The 18,452-nt window shown below is 47.6% G+C and overlaps 2 protein-coding genes and 1 long non-coding RNA gene across 6 annotated transcripts; 1 reads left to right on the forward strand and 2 right to left on the reverse strand.

The window, feature by feature from the left end:
- Positions 1 to 56: 56 nt before the first annotated feature.
- LOC119329198 (potassium channel KOR1-like) lies at positions 57 to 7,241 on the reverse strand. 3 transcript variants are annotated; one of them, XM_037602202.1, is made up of 13 exons: positions 6,485 to 7,225; positions 4,623 to 4,847; positions 4,377 to 4,440; positions 3,965 to 4,304; positions 3,561 to 3,856; positions 3,307 to 3,387; positions 3,109 to 3,207; positions 2,340 to 2,558; positions 2,050 to 2,238; positions 1,868 to 1,943; positions 1,462 to 1,759; positions 1,204 to 1,325; positions 57 to 1,125 (listed from the first exon to the last, which is right to left on the reverse strand). In XM_037602202.1, the coding sequence occupies exons 1-13, from the start codon at positions 6,715 to 6,717 to the stop codon at positions 866 to 868; spliced, it is 2,502 nt and encodes an 833-aa protein (XP_037458099.1). In that variant the 5' UTR covers positions 6,718 to 7,225; the 3' UTR covers positions 57 to 865. The 3 variants fall into 3 exon arrangements, with proteins under 3 accessions (XP_037458099.1, XP_037458100.1, XP_037458101.1); XM_037602203.1 differs by having other exon boundaries at positions 58 to 1,125; positions 1,462 to 1,756; positions 6,485 to 7,221; XM_037602204.1 differs by lacking the exon at positions 57 to 1,125 and having other exon boundaries at positions 1,268 to 1,358; positions 6,485 to 7,241.
- On the forward strand, positions 1,751 to 6,470 carry LOC119329199. Of its 2 annotated transcripts, XR_005159341.1 has the most exons (4): positions 2,043 to 2,158; positions 2,245 to 2,343; positions 5,861 to 6,157; positions 6,284 to 6,470. It is a non-coding gene; the product is annotated as an uncharacterized LOC119329199 (long non-coding RNA). The 2 variants fall into 2 exon arrangements; XR_005159342.1 differs by lacking the exon at positions 5,861 to 6,157 and having other exon boundaries at positions 1,751 to 2,158.
- Positions 7,242 to 11,187: 3,946 nt separating the features above from the next.
- LOC119329487 (potassium channel KOR1-like) lies at positions 11,188 to 18,110 on the reverse strand. The gene is made up of 13 exons (XM_037602542.1): positions 17,689 to 18,110; positions 15,004 to 15,228; positions 14,510 to 14,573; positions 14,083 to 14,422; positions 13,690 to 13,985; positions 13,452 to 13,532; positions 13,247 to 13,345; positions 12,900 to 13,121; positions 12,609 to 12,797; positions 12,426 to 12,501; positions 12,022 to 12,316; positions 11,809 to 11,930; positions 11,188 to 11,717 (listed from the first exon to the last, which is right to left on the reverse strand). Exons 1-13 carry the CDS (start codon positions 17,931 to 17,933, stop codon positions 11,455 to 11,457), a joined length of 2,517 nt encoding a protein of 838 aa, XP_037458439.1. The 5' UTR covers positions 17,934 to 18,110; the 3' UTR covers positions 11,188 to 11,454.
- Between the last annotated feature and the right edge of the window lie 342 nt (positions 18,111 to 18,452).

Below are 18,452 nucleotides of genomic sequence, written 5' to 3' on the forward strand. Positions count from 1 at the left end.
CTGTGAACTGCATATTTGGAGAGTGATGGTCCATCATTCAGGGAAAAGTCAGACATCTGCAAGTTCATGATTGTGGACTTTACACAGAGAAGAGAGCCTGCCTACTATTCATATATGCAAATAATAACGCAGTGATGGAACTGCAAGTTAAGTCGTACCGAAGCTAAAAAACTGGGGTTTTAATGAACATGACAGGTATATGGTGCCACGAACAGGGAATTGGAGTCGGTTCAACTACATGGATAACCAGAATGAGCAGCTATGACAAGATAGTGCAGATCTAGCGAGACATTCTAGTTCCCAAAGAGCAGCAGCAAAGGGGAAGTTCCGCAGTAACAATGGAGAACCAGCTCAAATTTCCTGACAGTCAAGTGCGCTGCACAAACACATGGTAACTACAGCAGCAGCCTTTGTTCCATGCCCAACATTTTTGCTCTTGTACGCTCCATGGTCCTCTTCTCTTAATTGTGCACAATAAACATTTCCCTTTTTTTGTGGAGATATTTATCCACATCCAACTTCCATTTTACATTTTAGCTGAAAATATTTTGGTCCTTCCACTTACTCATTGTAGTACAAAACACTAGCTCAACTTTAGAGTGGAACCAATTTGTGGACATCTTGATGCGCAATTCATTTCAGCTACACATTTTATTTCCATTCAACTATAATTTGTACAACATCGAGAATCAGTCCAGCCATTCCCTTGCTTATATATCTATGTACAGCACAGCACCCAGCCAGCATACCAGAAAAGGTAGGGTGGAAATAGGCTACTCTTTCAGAAATACCTGACCCAAAAAACAACAACAAATTTTGATGCAACACAATATGATTATTCTTATTTCAGCGATTGGTGCACCTTCTACTCGCTGTCACCCATGTCCTTGTCTCCAACCAGATAGAGCTTCTGCCCGTCATTGACCATGTCCACATCCTGGACCGTCGCGCCATCCTGACAGAGCAAGCGCATGCATGAGCTGGACAAACCCAGCTTCTCCTGGGCTGACCCGATGAGTTCATTGATAGTGTGAGGAATCCACAACATCACCCCCTCCTTTCGCTTGGCATCAGTATCCCATGGATGGTAAGGGAACACGGAGCATCGTCGTGTATGCATCTTATCTGCCAACAGAAGTTCTTTTTGTCATAAATGAACAATGTGCACGTGATTTTCGCAGAGGTGCGAGCTTCTGAACTTGCCTCTCACTTCTTCGCCTCGTGTGGGGAACTTGGAGAGCTCGTCGGCTTTCGCCTGTTCAAGCAGCATTATAAGTGGCTTACTCCCGGACTTGTGTCCTTCATCCAGAGGAGTAGTACCGCGTCTGCATAATTGGCAATGTCAAGCTCAAGCATGCCTTCAAAGTTACAAACAGAGTACTTCTTTAGCAAAAGTATTACACTCTAAGTGGCTTCAAGATTGATGGCACAGATAAAAGATGAAGTATTATTTGGTGGTACCTGTCTGTTGCAAGCACACTTGCGCCAGCTTCTACCAGCAACTTCGCCATAATATACAAGCCCTCTGCAGCAGCTATGTGGAGAGGATTGCGGTGGTCGTAGTCTTTCGAGTTTGGGTCAGCACCATAAGCTAGAGCCCCCCGAATGAAATCAGAGTCTCCCTTCGATACTGCTATGCAGAGATGGCTACCGGCATTCTCGAGGTTCAGCTTGGCTCCTTTGCTGAAGAGTAATGTGGCCACTCTATCATGCCCCTGCCTCACCGCCTCTAGTAAGGGCGTGTTCCCAAATTTATCTGCTATCGAGCAACATTAAGTGCATAAAAGTGTGATCACATAACTATACAAGTTTATATGCAAGAAGCTGGAAAATTGCTGCAAGGATGCATTTCGACGAGTGAGCATACCAGTCAGATTGATATCAGCCCCTTGATGGATAAGGAACTGCACAATATCTTCATACCCTCTGGAAGCTGCAAGATGCTGCGATGAAGATGCTGGTTACATCAGGCATGGAATATTCATCATGGAGGGTTCAAATGTTTTGAATTAGATAAGAACCATATAACCAAATCTTAGTAATTTGTACCAAAGGAGACCGCCCATCATAATCACTATTCTTTGGATTGGCTCCAGCCCGGATTAAGCCAGTCAACTGATGAAGGTCGCCATAAAAAGCGGCGTTATTAACTCTTAAGGTAAGCTCTTCCTCTTGCTTTCCTATATGGAAAGTGATATCTGATTCTATGTGTTTAACCCGTTTGCCGTATTCATCGCTCTGCAGTCGGAGATAGCACATCAAGAAAAAAGATGCAGCATCTATGAATACTGGACTTAGATGAAATAATTAATGGCATGTTGGTTGTTTCTACTGTGTACCTCGGTAAGATTGCTCAAAAGTTTTCTTCCATCAGTGAAATAAATCTCCAATATGTGCGCGAAGGATTCTTTATCCAACCGTAAGAGCCTGCAAAGTTCGCAAACACGAACAGTGTAGGGCTGTGGAATGTTGCAGAGAATAGCAATTTCTCCAAAAGAATTCCCTTGCTCCAACATAAGAATAGTCTCTTGACCATCTTCGCCAACGGCAGCACCTTCCTGAACGGAAGAATATATGTTGTCTAAGATGGATAATAACTAGTTGTAAGGTCAAATTTCAGCTAGGAATGACTGCACCATTAGCTTGGGACACAATTTGTGGCATTAGAAATGTACCCGAAAAGAACAACTTAGTTGTGGTGCATGTGCGTTATTATGATACAATTGTACGTAGAGAATTTCTTTCACAATCGACAGTACATTTATAAATACAAAGATAAACAAGCGGTGCCAAAAAATATGTGAATACAATGTTAATATTGAGAGTATATACAACGGCACAAAATTTGTGGGTAATATATTTGTGGATTGTGTACACTCTGTAGCTATACCCCATTAGTATTCGTCGGAATTCATGCTCTGAGATTTGCGCCCATGCTTAGGGAACTCACACTCTTAGATATAAAAATGTGGAACCGCCAGAAGGAATTTAACAATAACCAGTATATTACGGAAAGACACACAATAGTAAACACATATGAAAACCAAATGATTCGATAATTAACCAATTTGGTTTAGGCTTTGATTATTGTTTAAGGATTGAACTAACCAGTGCACCCTGACAGACAAAGTATAACTGGTCAACCGCACTCCCTTGCTCCAAAATAACTTCTTCTGGTAAGAAGAACTCTTCTTGCAGCCTAATCACCTGCAAGGAGCAAAGCCACATTAGAAAATCTTGGGAACTTCTTCAACTTTATACACCAGGTCAACATGCATAGTTTGTCAGAGTGAAAACAGCGCGCACAATCTGTTGAAGGAATTCTTCCGAACATCCTTTGAACAATGGAGTCCTTTCAATGTATGGCATGTACAGTGTTTGAGAAATCTGCAAATACAAAATATATTATCAGTCAAAGACTCACAACAGACAAGAACATATTTGATGTGCCTTGTTGAAGACACAAGACTTCCAACTGCAAGCTGACTATTGTAGAGAGGACAGTCTTAAAACTACATCACTGAAGAATGGCAAGATCTCCAAATTATAACTATTATCACCTTTGCACGAATAGAAACAGGAATGTCCCGAAGTACAGAGGCTTCAGTGCAGCTGCTCTCATACTGCAACCTCAAATGCCCCTTGATCTGTTCTCTGATGTCCTTTCCAAGTCTATTTCTGTTCATATACCTGATAACTTCTTTCATTTTATCCCTGAATCGCTCGGTTGCCGAGCCTTTCACAATCATTGCAGTCATGTTACCGATAAGGTAAGCACCAAGAACCATATCAAAGGAAACATAAATCATGACAAATATCATTTCCCTAACATTTATAGCATGAATGTCACCGTAGCCTGCAGAGGAAAAATAAGACCATATCATCATCTTAAAATACTATATAGGCTAAAATAAGTAGTTATGGAAAGCAAAACTATTTGTTGAAACATGAGAACAAAACTTACCAACAGTTGCCATGGTGACAATGGCAAAGTACATTGATGTAACATAACGCGTGGCAAGATCAATCTCCCTGAAATGGGAATAGCTATAGTCTCCTAGCTGCAAGCTCCCGATCCATGTATATCCCTCCATTGATTCAGGAAGTGTTGTTGCCAGGTAATAGAAGATACAAGCTGCTGTGTGTGTACAATAGAGCTCCACAACTATGAGTTTTACTATTCTTGTGAACAGGTAATTCACACGGATGTCCTTTTCCAATTCTGTGAAGAATTCCCTGACCTTCAGCACTCGTGTTAAGCGAATCCATAGTAGGTATCTCAGTTCTTCTTTATGGCCAGAAGCCTGTATACAGTTCATCATATGAAAACAAAAGCAGACAGGCTAAACATTAACGCGTCATAAATTGTGTGTTACCTTGTAGATAGCATCCCATGGAAAGCAACCAAGGAGATCAAAAATGAAGCTTGATTTGCAATACCTGGGTGTATAGAGCACATAAAGCATGCTTCGTCCGCATTTGAGTTACCAAATAACGTATTCCACAAAGTACAAACTGGTGGAATTAATCGAAAGGATATCATGCGAATATAAGGCAATCATGCAGTGCAACTTCTAATTATTTTAGTTGTACTGGTAAAGCATGGGATAAGTGAATATTACCGGAGGGCTATAGAGTTTGGATTGTATACGATGCGGTATGTGTCAGGGTCACGGTAGGCCACAAGAAACTTCAGGACAATATCAACAAGGAAGGCAACCTGACCAACTATGTCCAAGAAGAACAATTTCTTAGGGAGTCCCCTGAAGAATCCAAATTCGAAGGGTGTAAGGAAGGAACTGTACACTGCCCAACCCACTATGAACCTAGTCCATGACCGGTACAACCTGCAGGACACAAATCAATTAATTAGCACACCCATTATTCCTTTAACATGGCTTATGTCAAAAGAGTGTAATTCTAGCATTTATTTAAATATGGGTGAGCAGTTGAGCACCAAGCTTACAAAACATTCAACTTTAATTTGTTAATTTACAGTCATGTAATTTGTTGGCTATGAAGTTTGATTTTGGTTGTCAAATTAGCAAGAGCCACACACACACACACACACACACAAAGCTTTTCTTAACTAGGTGAAAATGAAGTTGCTAGGCCAAATGAGCCCTCTGTTTAAAGCATTGCTGGGCACAGCAGAGTTTATCTCCAACAAAATCTGTCACAGTCACCCGGGGCAAGGCTAAGAAGCAAAGTCATGCTGAATGTTTTACATTTTGATATACTCTACAGGGCCTACGCAACAGCTTAAATATTCCTCAAGAAAATTACTTTAACTACACCCAAATTAGCGGCTGCCAGCCTGGTACTTTAGGCCCTTGAAGCCAGCAATCAAAACTGTCAAGTACCCAAATCAAATTTGGAGTGCAGAGCGACATCATAAAGAAACACTCTGAACTGCAGTAGCCATACACCTGGTTGGCATTGTGGAGGCAAGTTACTGGTGTTAGCTTATTAGTTTAAGTTTAGTTGACATATCGTCGTAAGCAGATGGGGTTCTACCATTATATATTGTGTTGCTGCGTAACAGCTACATGAGCATGCAGGTTGTTAGACCACATGTTCATCTGTTGATGTAACATGTCAAAAAGTATCCCAGGTTGGATGGCAGATTAAAATAGGTTGATGCTTGCTGAAGAGAAAAAGAAAGTGGAGATGACGATAGACGTGGCGATTTCTGGCTTGTTTTGAGTCTTTATGCAGGAAAGAGAGAAGCAAACGATGAATTGGTCGAGAACCAAGCATATGGCTTGGGTGGTTAGTGGTGGCGGTTGTGCCCTCAGGCCACCACGGATCAAACCCAGTTTTGTGGCGACGTGTCTCACCAAGGTGTATTTTCTTTCAGTGGTATGATGGATTATTCCTCCAGTGCTAGGCAATGTACCAGTCGATAGCGAGGCACTATGGGTTTGTTCAATCTTGATTTGTCCAGGACTCCAATTTTGAGAGGCGCCGCGTGAATGCTCGCTTGCATGTGTTCTTGGTTTTTTTAGGAGACAAAAACAATGAAATGGTCGAGGGCAGTAATATGCATAGGGCTTGGGCGCACAATCAGATCGAAGCTGTTTCTCCCTTTTGTTTTAAAGACATTGTTCGATTTCATTATCTGGTTCATCTTCCTCCGATCAACAATGCCTCGTCAGTATGTCACATGCTTTCCCCCATCTTTTTCTCTTGTAAAGGATGTTATTTAAAAAAAATCATCATCTCTTTCATCTAAATTCCTGATTACGTTTGTTTTGTGTGGTGATTATATTTCATTTTGCAGTTATCCATCAGTAGAAGTATCATGTGACCTCAGCAGCCTTGCAAGCACTGCAGCTCTAACTCCGAAATCAACCACACTAAACTCAGGTTTCAGAGATGGCAACGGTGAATACAGAGTGAAGTACGCCGGTACTAGTATGTTCAGTTTGTATGGCAGCAGAGGAAGGTGGACGTGTCCGTATGGCAGCGATACGATACGTACTTGTTGTCGGGGTGGATGACGAGGCCGCGGAGGAACCCGCCCCCGGCGTCGGCGTCTGCGGCTCCCGGGATGCGGCTTAGGCGGCGGAGCGGGGGGAGGCGGCCCATGAGCTCGAGCCGGCTGTTCCGCGACGACGACGACTTCCACCGGTCGGGCTCCACGTCCACCTCGTACTCCTTCTCCGCGTCCTCCTCCCCCGCCGGCGTCCTCCTCGACCTCGCCCCCCTCGCCATCGGCACGCCGCGGCGGCAACGGCCTCCCCACGCGCAGTGGCAGCGGAAAGGTGGCGGTGGAGCTTGGATTCTGAAGTGGAGCTGGGTGCGGATGGCTCGAAGGAAAAAAAAGTTGAGCTGGGGGGCGGGAGGGAGGAGAAGGCTACTTGCTTTATAGTGGCGATGGTGAAACGTGGCGCGGGCTACTGAGAAGACGACGGCCTCCCTCAGGTCGGCACGAGGCGCCTGACGTCAGTCGGCCGGCCAGTTGCAACGGAAGGGAGGGACTGCACAGCGACGGCGCTAGCAGCTGTTTAGTCTTTTGATTGAGGCGTCGCCATTCCGACCGGTCGCACCGGTTGCTGGGTAACACATCGCCGAATACTAGACCAGGGCAGGGAGTAGTGACAATTGAGTAGTACTGACTGGTGAGCTCGCTCGACTCGAGTCCCTGCAGCACCGGCTAAGTTTCTGTGGACGCTGGATATGGACCAGTCCAAATCGCTGGTGTTATCACCGATTTCCTTGATCCGGATCTTTCAGGCCCATCACCTCTGCTGTCGCGCACTATGCAGAGAATTGTCCAAGCGCGTGCTGCACAAAGCACATGGAGAGGAAGGGAAGGAAGGCAGAAGAAAAAGGAAATTCCTCTCCGATTTTCATTACCAGAAATCACAAGTCTTAGAGCAACTCCAATGGGACGACCCAAACAGACGACGTATTTATCCGCTTTTTATCCGTTTGGGTCGGCCATCCGCCCGCCGCCCGTCCAGTTTTGCATTTCATGTCCGCATTCAACCTCTAAATAAAAAAGGCCCGCGGCCGATCATGCCAGCGGCCATGTCTCATGCCGGCACCATGCTAGCGCCGACATACAATGTCAGCTTCAGAAAACACCACAGTTCATGCTGGCGCACTCGCCAGCCGGCCGGCACATATGCCAGCACGCAAAAAATGGTGGGACTTGAGTTCGACCACGCCATCGTAGCTCCCATGGTCATGCCGGCACACCTGTCGGCATACAAAAAAGATGGCCCCTCGACGCCATAGATCACTCGTCGTCGAACTTGAGCATGTCGGCCTGCATCTTCTTGAACCACGGCCTCTTCCTTGGCGACAAGGCGTTGAGATCCACCTTCATGATCTCCACCCCGGTCATCATGCTTGCAAGAGCCACTTCTTTCGCCTTTGTCTTGGCGTTGGCGGCCTCGATCTCTAGCATCTTGGCTTGCTTCTCCGCCTCGAGCTCGAACATCTTGGTTTGCTTCTCGGCGTCAAGATCAAGCCTCCTCCTTTGGATCTCCATGAAAGCATCCATTTGCTCCGCCTTGAAACGTTGGCTCTCCTCCTCCCTTGAGTCCTTATTCATCATGCCGTCCACGCTTGCGATCAAGGCGTTGGTGGCCGCATCTCGCTTGTCCTCCTTCTTGGAGTTGGTCTTCCCCCGCGGCCGTGCCGGCTCGCCCTCCCCAACATCCTCCACGACGCCCTTCCCCCCACGTGCCTTGAGCGCGGCATATTGTGCCTTGAACTTCTTTTCGTCCTTGATGACCCGATAGCAATGGTAGAGGTTGAAGCACTTGCCATTGTGTTGAACCTTGAATGCCTCCAAAGCTTGAAATGCCTATAAAATGTTTCCATGCAAGCATATGAGCAAGTGATCTTGATGGCACAAAAGAGGGCGGCTTGCTAGCATACCATGTCTTGCACGCCGATGCCGCTCACAGGGTGGGCCTTGACGCTCTCAAGGGTGGCGCAAAACTTGTTGCACTCTTGTTGGATCACCCTCCACCGCTTGGAAATGGAGACCCACCCGCGCGTGCTCACAAATTGGTAAGGTGGAAACTTCTTGCGCTCATGAAACTCGCGGTGCACACGAGTCCAAAAGGTCGAATGCTTTTGCTTGGCGCCTGTCTTTGGGTCTTGTCCAATGTCTCGCCAACACTCGCAAAGAAGCTTGTCCTCGGCAGCTATGTACGCCTTCGTGCGCTCGCTCTTGCGCTTCGGCTTAGGACCAGCGGTTTGGTTGGCGAGCTCGTCCTCGAACAAAGGCTTCACTTCGATGTCGCACTCGTCCTCTTCCTCTAGCACATAGTCCTCCGGGAACTCGTGGTCGAGGGGGAAGCCGTCCAGGTCGATGCCGACCTGATCACGCATGAAGGCCGCCTGATCGGGATCATAGCCAGCGGCCGGCGTGAACGCCCTGCAGCCGTCCTGGCTTTGCGTCTCCTCGGGATCGTAGCCAGCGCCCGACGCACCACCCTCGAAGATGAGGTGTTGCATGTAGTCCTCGTCGATGGCGGACGACATTTCCTCGAACAGGTTACGGGCGTCCGGGAGATCGCCGGCCGGCGTCTGTCACGCACGTTTCCTTGTGCCACCGGACGACGAGCCACCGACCACCGGGGTGGCGTTGAGGCCGATGGGCGCGGGCGCGGGCGTGGAAGGCACGACCACGCTCACGTCGAGTGAGCACTCCCTGGAGAGGCGGGAGGCCTGCGGGTAGACGTGGAAGCCGGGGACCGGGTTGCAAGCCGATGCGCAGGGTGAGTCGGGCATCACCATCCGAGGAAACGCCGACGAGCCGGTGTTGGGCGCGGCGACAGCGGCTTGGACGAGGCTGTGCTGGCTAGGGTTTACCCCAAGCATGTAGAGCACCTCCCTCGTTGCCGCGGCGACGCGGGCGTTGGTGAACTCCTGCTGCGCGGCGGCGACGGCGGCGGCCTGCGCAGCGGCCTCACCCCTCGCGTCTGCGTCGTGCCTCCGGCCCTTCCTCTTGGCCGACTCCCTTGCCCGCTGTTCGGGCGTCAGTGCCTTCTTCGGCTTGGTCACCGCGGTGGTCTTGCGCGGGGCACGAGGCTTGCCTTTCCCGAAGGGGGCGACGGCGCCGGACGAGGCGAGGCCGGCGGCGGCGTCGAGGTCGAGGTCGATGGCGTCCTCCATGGCTGGTTGGGGGGCGGGGGCGCGCGCGGGCGGGAGCGTTTTTGGGGGAAATGGGGGAAATGGTGGTGGCTGCCACCGACAGGCGGGCCCGGGGAGAGGAGTAGGTGCGCGCGCGCATCCGTCTCGTGTCCGTGCCGACGCAAATCCAACTCAAAATTGAACCTGAAATGGGTCGCCCGCGGATGAAAAATGGACGCGCATCCGTTTTAGTCGGCGCGTTGGGCCGTCACTTTTGTCCGCGCCGATCCAAACAGACGTGGGCAGACAAAATGGGTCGCCCCATTGGAGTTGCTCTTACAGACTACCAAACCGATTACAGATAACACTGCGGACGTACACCACATCAGCATATCCCACGATGCGCACTCCTGAAGACGACGCAAGGAACTACTCCCTCTGTTCCGAATTACTTGTCTTAGATTTGTCTAGATACGGAGGTATCTAGACTAGATAGTTCCGTATCTAGACAAATCTAAGACAAGTAATTCGGAACGAAGGGAGTAGCACCCACCCACCCACCCACTTCTCAGGGATGCAACCTCCCAGCCCGCAAAAGGAACTAGGTCTAGAGCACACACACAGACGCAAACCATCCCGAGAAATCCCACAAGCCGGGCTCTCTAGAACAAAGGAACAAACATCACAAAATATCTAACACATAAGTCTAGATCCGAAAGACAAGTTCAACTAAAACACGGACAGAGGCGATAATCGAGCAGGAGCAAGACAGGGAATTGTTCCAGAGCATGAAGCTGCAAGGCAGGACCAGCAAAACAGGTCACGCGGCAGTGATTCTGTCCGTCACCCTCCACCCCAAGGTTGCTCCGAAAATTTCTCCTGAAATCTGCTCAACTCTTCTTACACCCTCCATCATTATTCTTCGTCTTCTTGGGTTTACCTGCAAAATGAGCCAGTCATGCAACATTTTAACCATCAGGTTTGTACAAGGGTCAGAGACCTTGTTTCTATCAAAAACTACACTATTTCTCACTTTCCAAATGGTCCAGAAAACCGCCACAATGCCCACAGTCACCAGAGATTTCTCATTTTTATCAAACTGTTTCAGCCAGACCCCAAACAGGTCTTGTATAGGGCCAGGTACCTGTTTCAAATCAAAAGCGCATTGGATAATATTCCACATCATTTTCGCCATGGAACATTTCAGAAACAAATGAGCTACGCTCTCATTCTGCATTCAGAAGTGGCAAGTCTTATCTCCTGCCCACCCTCTACGAAGCAAATTATCCCTAGTCAAAATGCTATTGCGCAAACCCAACCATAAAAAAACTTTCACCCTGGGTGGCATCTTAGTCTTCCACAGGAATTTATGCGGGTATTTCACCCCATTTTCAATCAGGAACCTGTAGTATGATTTAACAGTGTAAATCCCCTTTTTATCTAGAGTCCAGAAAATTCTATCTCTGTCCCTATTCATAATCACAGTTGACAAAATTTCTTTGATGTGTTCCCACAGTTCCAAAGAATCTCCATAAAGAGTTCTTCGAAAACGCTAGCTAACACGAGGGTTCTCTTGAGAGTACAGAAGAATTTCTCACACTTCCGGATGGACTTTGTTTGGCACATTTCATTTCCATTTACATCTCATTTCCATCATCACAATCTGTACATCGTGGAGAGAAGGGCTCGCCTTCTTTCTTATCTACCTATGGGTACAACAATCGGCACGCGAAAAAGGCTCGCAAATCATGGGAGGCTAATCCTACACTACATAAATACCCGGCAGGAAAAAGAGATCAGCAAAATTTTGCTGGAAGAACATGACTATTCTTCTTATTCCGTTCCATAGCACGCCTTCTACTCGCTCTGCCCCGTGCGGTCATCGCCTCCGACCAGATAGAGCTTCTGGCCATCATGGACCATGTCAACCTCCTGCACCCTCGCGCCGTCCTCGCCGAGCAGGCGCAGGCCTGAGCCGGACAAGCCCAGCTTCTCCTGCGCCGACCTGATGAGCCCGTCGATCGTGTGTGGGATCCACAGCGTCACCCCCTCTCTGCGCCCGGCGCCATCGTCCCACGGATGGTTGGGGAACACGGAGCATCGTCGCGGGTGCATTCTATCTGTGATCAGGAGAAATTTTGCAGAGGTCAGAAATGAACGTTGCGCAAGTGGTGGTTTCACTGACAGAGGCTGTGATGCTTCTGAACTTGCCTCTCACTTCTTCACCGCGGGCGGGGAACTTGGACAGCTCGTCGGCTTTCGCCTGCTCCAGCAGCATCATCAGCGGCTTGCTACCCGACTTTCGCCCTTCGTCCAGTGGCGTAGTGCCCCACCTGCACACATGGCAATGTCAGGCTCTACCATCATGAGCAATGTTGCAGACAGCAGACATGGTGGTTTCAAGCTTGATTGTGGTACTGGTACCTGTCGGTTGCGAACACGCTTGCGCCTGCGTCTACCAGCATCTTGGCCATCATGTACAGGCCATCTGCGGCGGCTATGTGGAGAGGACTGCGGTGGTCGTAGTCCTTCGAGTCTGGGTCAGCGCCGTAGGCTAGAGCCCTCCGAACGAAGTCGGAGTCCCCCTTCGACACCGCCATGCAGAGGTGGCTGCCGGCGTTCTCGAGGTTCAGCTTGGCTCCTCTGCCGAAGAGCAGCGCGGCCACCCGGTCATGCCCCTGCTTCACTGCCTCCAGCAGTGGCGTGTTCCCAAATTTGTCTGGTTTCGAACAAAAACCAAAGCAAGTGCACAAAATGTGTGATCAGTCACTGCATTGTGAAACCTGGAGAAACGGCAGCAGAGATGGCATCAAACTGAGTGGACATACCGGCAAGATCGATATCAGCCCCTTCGTGGATGAGGAACTGCGCAACGTCTTCGTACCCTTTGGAAGCTGCAAGATGCTGTGAAGAAGACGATGGTTACATGAGACATACATTACTGATGATCAATATAAGGTAGTACAACACAACATTCATGTTGATCACATGAAATTCTAAGCTGTCCTTACCAAAGGAGACCGCCCGTCATAATCGGTATTCTTTGGATCGGCTCCTGCCCGGATTAAACCCTTGAGCTGATTAAGGTCACCGTAAAAGGCAGCACTGTTTACTCTCAAGGTCAGCTCTGCCTCTTGCTTCCCTATGTGGAATGTGATATCTGATTCTATTTGTTTGACTCGTCCGCCATATTCATTGTTCTGCAGTCAAAGACAGGCAGGCAGCAAATCAGTAAAAAAAAATCTCCAGTATAGATTGTTATGATGTAACGGCTGTTTTGCTGATTGTTTACGGTTGCGTACATCAGTGAGGTTGCTCAAAATTTTCCTTCCGTCGACAAAGTAGATCTCCAGTATGTTTGTGAATGACTGCTTATCGAGCCGCAAGAGCCTGCAAAGTTCACAAACACGAACACTGTATGGCTGTGGGATGTTGCAAAGGATAGCGATTTCTCCGAAAGAACTCTCAGGCTCCAACATCAAAATAGTCTCCTCTTGACCGTCTTCGCCGATGCCAACACCTTCCTGAATAGCATAGGAATTGTACAGTAAGTGATAGTTTGGTCCAAAAGGAACTCCATAAGCAAACCTGTCTGGTTACTAAAGTATGTATGAAAGAATTGGGCAACTATCACTAGGCCTGAACTCACCAGCGCACCGTGACAGACAAAGTATATCTGATCAACTGCACTGCCTTGCTCCAAAATAACCTCTCCTGGTAGGAAGAACTCTTCTTGGAGTCTGATGACCTGCCAGGAGCAAGAACACGTTAGAGAGATCTTCGGAATATTTTTCAAACTTTATTTTACACAATATATCAGCATACATAATTTTGGCCGAGAAAGAAATACTTACAATCTGTTGAATGAATTCTGCTGAGCAGCCTTTGAACAGTGGAGTGCTTTCAACATATGGCTTATACAGTGTTTGAGAAATCTGCAGACACAATAACATTTACCATCAATCACTACAGAGAACACAGTTGATACTCCATGTAAAGATATAAATACTTGCGAAGCATTAGCATCAGAGCCTCAGAAGTTAGAACAGTATCACAGAAGGATAGGAAGAGATCCAAAATATAACTCGTTACCTTTGCACGAATTGAAATAGGGATATCCTGAAGTACAGAAGCTTCAGTGTAGCTGCTCTCATACTGCAACCTCAGATGCCCCTTGATCTGTTCCCTTATCTCTTTCCCAAGTTTATTCCTGTTCATATACCTGATGACTTCTTTCATTTTGTCCCTGAATCGCTCGGTTCTCGAGCCTTTGACGATAAGCGCAGTCATGTTACCGATGAGGTAAGCGCCAAGAATCATATCAAAGGAGACATAGATCATGACAAATATCATTTCCCTGACATTTACAGCATGAATGTCACCATAACCTGCAGAGGGAAAAGGTCTCAGCATTTCAGGATACGGAACACATTCCAAGTTTCTGAGAAAACTGAGATGGCAAGGCAACATGAGACCAAAACTTACCAACAGTCGCCATTGTGACGATTGCAAAGTACAGTGAGGTGGTATAAAGCTTGATAAGATCAAGCTCCCTGAAATGATCATAGCTGTACTCCCCCAACTTCAAACTCCCTATCCATGTATTTCCTTCCATTGACTCGGGTAGCGTTGTGGCCAGGTAATAGAAGATACAGGCTGCTGTGTGTGTGCAGTAGATCTCCACAACTATGAGTTTCACTATTCTTGTGAACAGATAATTCACGCGGATATCCTTTTCCAGATCCCTGAAGAACTCTGTTACCTTCAGAGCTCGTGTTAAACGGATCCACAATAGGTATCTTACTTCTTCTTTACTGCCGCAAGCCTGTTTTTCAGTTCATGATATAAACCGTGAGCAGAAAATTTCAACATGTCAACTAACTAGAAATGAAAAATATTAGCAAAGGGTAACCTTGTAGATAATATCCCATGGGAAGCAACCAAGGAGATCAAAAATGAAGCTTGATTTGCAGTACCTGGATCAAGTGAGCAAATAAATCAGAGGTTAGAAGTCAGGTTTGAATTATTGCATGACATGTTCCAGAAAGTACACAAAGCAAAAGCCTTAATATGATATTGCAAGAATAAAGTTAAATGTACAACATGCAAATGCCCTACTATAATATTGCAAGAATAAAGTTAAATGTAGAACATGCAAATGCCCTTCTGGAAAAGCATTTTCATTTCGAAAGGCCGTAGCTGACTTTATTAAGAGAGAAGTAAAAGTTAAAGTACAGCAAGGCAACACAGTAAGCACTTCCATTTCAGCAATATAAAAATAATTGAGAGGTCCAGCATATCATTCTTGAGATCCACCATTTTAATGATTCGGATGGTTTATAATAATGCAGGGCATTTTCCGGTTATTGTAGTGCACTTTCAAGCATAAGATGAGGAAATATTTACCGGAGGGCAATAGAGGTCGGATTGCGTACGATGCGGTACGTGTCGGGGTCGCGGTAGGCCACAAAAAACTTGAGAACAATATCAATGAGGAAGGCAATCTGCCCAACTATGTCCAAGACGAACAGTTTGTCGGGGAGGCCCCGGAAGAAGCCGAATTCGAAGGGCGTAAAGAACGAACTGTACACCGCCCAAACCAGTATGAACTTGGTCCATAGCAGATACCACCTGCAGGGAGACATATCAGTAAATTGACACCCTCCTGCTGTTGCCATAGTAAAATGTCCATTTGTGATTTGTTGAAGGGAGCAAAAGATTACATAAAAACCGACTTTAATTTATTTACCACAGTTACTGACTGACAATCATACAATTTGCTCTCTGAAAAATGTCAAGTTGATTGGGAGAGTGGCTACTGTAGAAGCCTAGAACCACACACTACACTGCCTTTGCAAATTAGGTCAAAAGCATTAAAGCATTAATTAGGCCAAACGTGCCCGATGTTTAAGGATTGGTGCACACAGTGTTAGCCAGTTGTCTTCGGTGAGATCACACGCATACTCCATGATGCACATGATCATGTCAGGGGTGGGTGATGTGGCCATGAGTGGGTTCCTCCTGTGCACCGATCCTCCAACGGTACTCATACTAGTGGTAAACTAATTGGGTCGATCGGAACCACTTGGCGCGAAATAAATTTAAATGACGATGCGTCTGTCACGGAGCCACCTCATCTCTAACAAGATCTGTTACAATCACATCCATTTTACTTTATAGTACATCATCAGATTATTATTATTTTGCAATTTTCATGTACTCGTAGTGCCACTTTTACATAATCACAGAGCGTACACGCTCAGCTGTAATAATATATAGCCCTGCTGAACTTAAAATTTTAGTCATGAGCACACAGTTACGACAAGTCGGAGACTTTCTCGAAAAAAAAAGGTCAAGACATCGAGGAGGGAAGACATTGCAAATGTCTTACGGTATATGCGACTCGCTCTGTAAACAAATGTACTAAGACGTTTTATATACGAACTGGATGTCACCAATTCTGTCTGATTATGCTAACACTGTCCACATCATGCCCATGGATTAGCTGTCAAGAGATCCCACACATGGCCGCAGAACTGATTGCTGCTCTAAGCACACCCACTTAAATATTTCCCCCGGGATAACGACTCCAGCTACCTCACCGCCGGATTAGCGGCGCTAAACCAACCCGGTCATCCTGATGAATGCTTTAGGCGGTTCAAACTATGGACCTGGCCAAGTCAGCCAAGAAACGAAATGGGATTTGGGGAGCACGACGTACGTTGGCGAGAACCAGGCGGCCGCACACCTGGTTGGCGCGGAGGAGGAAGCTTGCTCGTGCAAGCCATATATATAGCCTACTTGTCATGTTGTGGTAAGCAGAGACCTCTGTGCTATACTTGGATTGGTATGTATAGCTGGTGATAACAGCTATATGCATATGTGCACGTAGTTGACGCGGCTTAAATCCTCTGCTAATTTACCGAATACTTTTTCTTTTAGGAAAATTTTACTGATGTGTATGCCTGCATATTTTTTTTTTGAAAAGAAGGATGTAACCCCGGCCTCTGCATCTGGACGATGCATAAACCATATATATACCGTACGATTTTCTGCTCTTCTTGCACGCCGTGCTAAACATATCCCAAGTTGAAGGTTTTGAAAAACCAGGAAAGAAAAGGAGAGGTAGTAGAAAGACGAGAGTCACGAAACGATTTTCTGTGGAGTGCTTTGGGTACTCTCTCATATCATCCACGTACGGGGCTAAAAGCGGATAATGAAAGGGCCCGGGTCTTTCATGGGATAATTCATCAGGGTGCCACTAGCTTCCACCCTTCTTTTCAGATTCACGGGACAACATTTCACCCTTGTATATATTCAAACAAACAAAAAAACTGTATCTCACTTTCATTTTCATGGAAGGAGACAATCAATTTTCTCCGACCACAGCATGTCGATCGCATCCCTCCTTTTTATCAGGCCATAGTTTATCAAGCCGTGGAAAAAGAAAAAAAAGGGGAAGTTAAATTGTGCTGTCTATTTCCCGGCGCATTTATCTAGACAAACGATCTCTGCGAGCAGGCATGCTTCTAGCTCAAAAGAACTGAAAAAATTAACCCGACTAGAATCGGGACGCGGAAAAGGGAAGCTAGTAAAGCAAAAGCAATCTGCTATCCCGGTTTCTATGGCCCCCGGACACGATCCCGTGAACGCCGGCGTAGCTGTAGCTACCTACACCTACATGCTATGCTACATGTGGCTGCCTGCCTGCCGACGAAGCAAGCTTGCCTGCTCACGGCGCACCCTGCTGGCGAGCTCATCAACAAACGACTGGATCGCGGTCAGGAACAATGCACACACTGTTGGACGGAACGGGAACGATTGGATGAGGCCAGAGTAAAACCAGAAATTACGAGGGGAAAAATAGGATATTTCTGGTACTTCTGCGGCTTGGGTTTATTTTATTTTATTTTATTTTATTGAGAAACTGCTTGTGTTTGTAATTGTAGCAACAGCAAAACGACCGATCGAGCTTCCAGAACACGCCGGCGCGACGGCCAGCGTGCGCGCGGAAGCATCGAGAAGCCAGGAAGGAAAATGGAGAGAGCCGGGGAGGGAGGTGGGGCGTGTGCTGTTGTTGCTGCTACGTACTTGTTGTCGGGGAGGATGATGTGGTCGTGGAAGAACCCGTCCTCGCCGTCGACGGCGGGGCGGCGAGGGGGGCGCCGGCGGCGCGGGCCGAGCCGGAGGTCGGAGCCGAAGAGCGCCAGCCGGCTGTTCCGCGACGACTGGAGCCGGTCGCGCACCTCCTCCACCTCGTACTCCTTCTCCTCCTCCTCGACCACCTCCATCTCCGTCTCCTCCCCCACCCTCCTCTTCGACCCCAGCCTGCCCATCGCGCCGCACGAGCTAGCTAGCTACCGCGAGCACGCACGAACGCCGCGGCACGAGCACGCCGGGCCAAGGCAGCGCTCCAGTGGAAGCAAGCAAAGGATGGTGGAGCTTCGGTACGTTTCGAAAGCCGAGCTGGGTGAGTGGGGCGCGATGGGAGCTGGACGGGAGGCGGGCTGAGGGAAGGCGGCGATGGACGGGCTTATTTATAGGGTGAACAGTGGCAGCCGGCAGCGGGAGGTGGAGGGGTCGAGTCTTTATGACCACGGTGGCCCGTCTGTGCGTCGGTTACAACGGGCGGCAACCCTTTTCTAAAACCTATTTGAGATTTGGCTCTAGTTTAAAAAAATCAAGATCTGACCTTTTTGCCATCGTTAGGGTTTATGGCGGTAGGAAACATCCCTACCGCCAAACATACTGGTGGTAGCCTGTACAATCCTACCGTCAAGGTGCTTGACGGTAGGTACGAGCACGCACTGTATTCAACATTTAGAAAAATTTTACGGTAGGGCATGCAACCCTTT

The sequence above is a fragment of the Triticum dicoccoides genome, chromosome 7A, assembly GCF_002162155.2.
Source record: "Triticum dicoccoides isolate Atlit2015 ecotype Zavitan chromosome 7A, WEW_v2.0, whole genome shotgun sequence".
NCBI lineage: Eukaryota > Viridiplantae > Streptophyta > Magnoliopsida > Poales > Poaceae > Triticum > Triticum dicoccoides.